At 45.6% G+C, this 3,615-nt stretch overlaps 1 protein-coding gene and 1 non-coding gene across 2 annotated transcripts; both read right to left on the bottom strand.

The window, feature by feature from the left end:
* Positions 1-688: 688 nt before the first annotated feature.
* Positions 689-760, bottom strand: TRNAK-UUU (transfer RNA lysine (anticodon UUU)). The gene has a single exon. It is a non-coding gene; the product is annotated as a tRNA-Lys (tRNA).
* On the bottom strand, positions 761-3,615 carry LOC100274505 (membrane protein). The gene is made up of 5 exons (NM_001148863.1): positions 3,146-3,615; positions 1,977-2,140; positions 1,688-1,854; positions 1,353-1,600; positions 761-1,153 (listed from the first exon to the last, which is right to left on the bottom strand). Exons 1-5 carry the CDS (start codon positions 3,427-3,429, stop codon positions 1,042-1,044), a joined length of 975 nt encoding a protein of 324 aa, NP_001142335.1. The 5' UTR covers positions 3,430-3,615; the 3' UTR covers positions 761-1,041.

Raw genomic sequence — 3,615 nt, forward strand, 5'->3', positions numbered from 1 at the left:
TGAGGCCATGCTCGACATGCTAAACTATGTCGGGCTATAAGCCGTCCAACAGGACTGTCCTATTTGGACATATATACCCATAGCGCCAAGCAGGCAGACAACGAGGCAAGCAAGACGATCGCCCATGCAAGTAGGGCTATCAGGCGTCATCGCAACAGTCAAGTCATTGATTGAGGTACATGAGTTTTCAATTTAGTAAATTTATGATTAGTTAGGTTTGATTCGAGATTGTAGTTGTTTGATTGGGTAGGGAATGGGCGTCCATGCGAGCACCTGTCGTGGCGCTTCCGCTCGCCTTGTCACCATTCTCGCAAGTCGTTCAAGACTATTTCGACTCCTTACTCTAGTGGCTGCAATGCGGAGAGGGGAGGAGGGAGTCAACTTTCGAGATAAGACTAGGGAGTGAAATTATGGTTTCTCACGCAGGGAGTGAATTTATGGTTTCTCACGCGACATATGAAATGTATTTTGCAGGCATGGTAGATGTATTAAGATCGAACACGATAATCAGTTCAAATAAAGCACAAATTATTGTAAAAGTTTGCAACATATTTGAACAACTATTCAATTTAAACAATATTACCTAATGAAGCGGGAGAACAGTGAAGAAAAGAAGCGATTAGGTGAAGAATGAGCCAAAGGCGAATAAACTAACTGCAAAAAAAAATTGAAAAAAATTTATTAATGCCGCCGTCCGTGGGGATCGAACCCACGACCACGTGGTTAAAAGCCACGCGCTCTACCACTGAGCTAGGACGGCGTTATCTGTTAGATAAAAAATTATCGTATTTTTATTTGTGTAAACACCACGATCAACTGCGCACCAAAGCTACTGCTTTTCCATTGAGCAATTTAAAACAGCTATCAAACTCCAATTATAAACATAGAACGCTCAACGAAGCAGTTTACATAGGCAAGGAAACTCAAAACCAGTAAACAACAAAGAACTTGTTCATATCTACAGACAAACAAACATAGAGAATGGTCTTGTAAATCTGGATACTACATTTTTGCCCCCGAGTGTACAGAAAACTGAGGTGTCTAGGTGTTACACTTCCACTTGGATGTTGGCACGCAGTTCAGGTAGTGGCACCAATGGCAGCCATCGTTCCCGTTCTTCCCTTTGAAAAGCATCACCAGTGAAATCACAAACCTGTGCCCCAAGAATTTTGACATTAGTGTTATTTCAAGCTTTCACAAAAAACAAGTGACATCTTTATAGCTCGTCCAAAATTTAGCATTAGTCCAGAATCACGAATCTTTGTTGCACGTTTTCTGCAATATATGTTTAATAAACGCATAAAGACATGTCTACAACAAATATACTGAACCAGCCATATGGATTTACTTACCCAACTAACAGCAAGACGAGTGCCACAACCCACAAAATATACTGGTATGCTTTGTACTTGGGAGGTTGGTTAGTGTGTGGCAACTCATGACTTTCCATCCAGCTAAATTGAGGCCTTGCCAACAGAACAAAACCCAAGAGGAAACCCGTCGCGAATCCACCAATGTGAGCAAAGTTGTCAACGTGAGGTAGTATCCCAATAGCCAAATTGAGTGCAATAATAAACAACAGTGTTATTATAGCTGCTGCCTGCAAGAGCAAATTAAGTAGATGAGCTAAGCGATTATCAATCAACTGGATAAAATAAAATGTTATTCATTTATTGCTTGTACTGGCCTTGTTGGAGTATATAGTCCAGTTCATGAGTAGTTCAGAAAGCATGGATCCCAGCAGGCCAAATAGAGCTCCAGAAGCACCAACGGAGATGTAGCTGTTCCGTAGGAAGAGTGCAGACAACACGCTGCCACCAAAACCAGACAGTAGGTATATGGCACCAATGCGAACTTGCAAGCAGGAAAAACAGTGTCAGTGAAATGACCATGAAGGGCGAATGGTTGGAACACTTAACTGAAATGAATGGTTGGATCGATATTCGCGTACGATGAAAATGATTTTAAAAGCTTACCAAATCCAAATTGCTGCTCAAGGCGGATTCCAATAAACAGCAAACTTAGCATGTTCACAACCAAATGGATTAGGCCAGCATGGAGCCAGATGCAGCTAATAAGGCGCCACCCTTGGTTTTGATGGACAATTTTATTCCAGTCAAGAGCTCCCATTTTCTCCAAACTGGCAAATAAAAAAAGGGTTAATACAATCGTCCCGTAGATCTTGCTCTATCTTACATGGGCAGCGCAATGTTATTGAAATTCAGAAGGACAAAACATAAAGCCTCATGGCTAATCTCCTAATTCATTCGCAGCGATCCTAGTAAGTTACAGTACAAAATAAACATACGTGCAAGTAGGGTCAAACAGGTAACTCCAGGGAGTGTTATTATCTTAGCACATGTTCTGCAAAGGCCAAAAGGTAAACAAAGGCGCTTACACAAGTCAAAGTAGTCCCATGGTTCCATCTACAATAGAACACGAAAGATAATAATACTATATTACAGGATACTATGCCTGCTACATAGCCTCCGACAGAAGTGTCAAAGCTTAAAAGGATGATCCATATTCCATCATCAACATCATTAATTCATTACTAACAGCCTTTGTGATTTTGGTAGCGAAGGACTGCAAACAGATAACATCTACGGTATTATCACAGTGTTCGCTGTTCAGATAGACCCCCCGACTATCTATTGGATAAATATGAACTGCAGAAGAACTGAATTTATCGAGTTGATTGGACAAATAAATCAAAATCGCAAGCTTTTAGTAGAAGAGTGAAGGTAGCCGCGACGGAGATCTGAATGTCACCGTCGCAACCTCCCCCAAACATCCTTCCAGAGCAGAATCTTCGAACGCAACAGAAATGGTCAAAGGTTTCCTAAAACTTCACTCCCAACAAAATTGCCTTGTAGCGTGGGCTTTAAACACTCGAAATCACCCGAACAAAATCCACTGTTTGCTCAGAAAGTAGCTGCAAAGGTAGTAAATTCTCAGGCTTCCGCTACCGGTACCATCCCTCTCTCTAACCGCAAGATCCCAAACGCGAAACAAATCAATCTCCCCAGCACGATTCGACCTGAAGCACACCCGTAACACTCTAATTGGGGGGGTCCTGCTCCTGCATGGCACGCACACGGCAGCACAAGTCAACAAAACCAGAGCTTCCGCAGCGACAACGTACGTGGAGGAGGACGGGCCGAGCAGCGGGTTCTCGCGGAGCGGCTGGAAGGAGAAGCGGCGGAGGAAGCCGGCGACGCAGTCGCCGAGCTGGCTCCCGTGCTTGGGGCAGTTGTTCTCGTACATCTCGACGACGAACACGGCGATGCAGGCGACGATGACGGTGGGCACGAGCCACGGCCACCACTTCCGCTCCTCCGCCCCCTGGTAGCCGCCGTACGCCGCGTACCCGTACCCTGCCCCCGGCGCCGTAGCGACGCGGCCCTTACCGTCGCCGTCGCTCGCCATGGCTTCTCCTCCTCCTCCTTACTCTCTCTCGCCCTGCTTCAGTGGAGTGGGAAGCCAAGGGGTCGCTCAGGCAGGTCCGGTGGTGGTGGTGGTGGTGGTTGTTGCCGCTTCGGGTGTTGCTTGAAGCGAGGAGGCAGCAGCAGGAGGGGGAGGCTGGCGAGCGGAGAGGATCTGCTTCCGCGGAGA

The sequence above is a fragment of the Zea mays genome, chromosome 7 (genome assembly GCF_902167145.1).
Source record: "Zea mays cultivar B73 chromosome 7, Zm-B73-REFERENCE-NAM-5.0, whole genome shotgun sequence".
Taxonomy (NCBI): Eukaryota; Viridiplantae; Streptophyta; class Magnoliopsida; order Poales; family Poaceae; genus Zea; species Zea mays.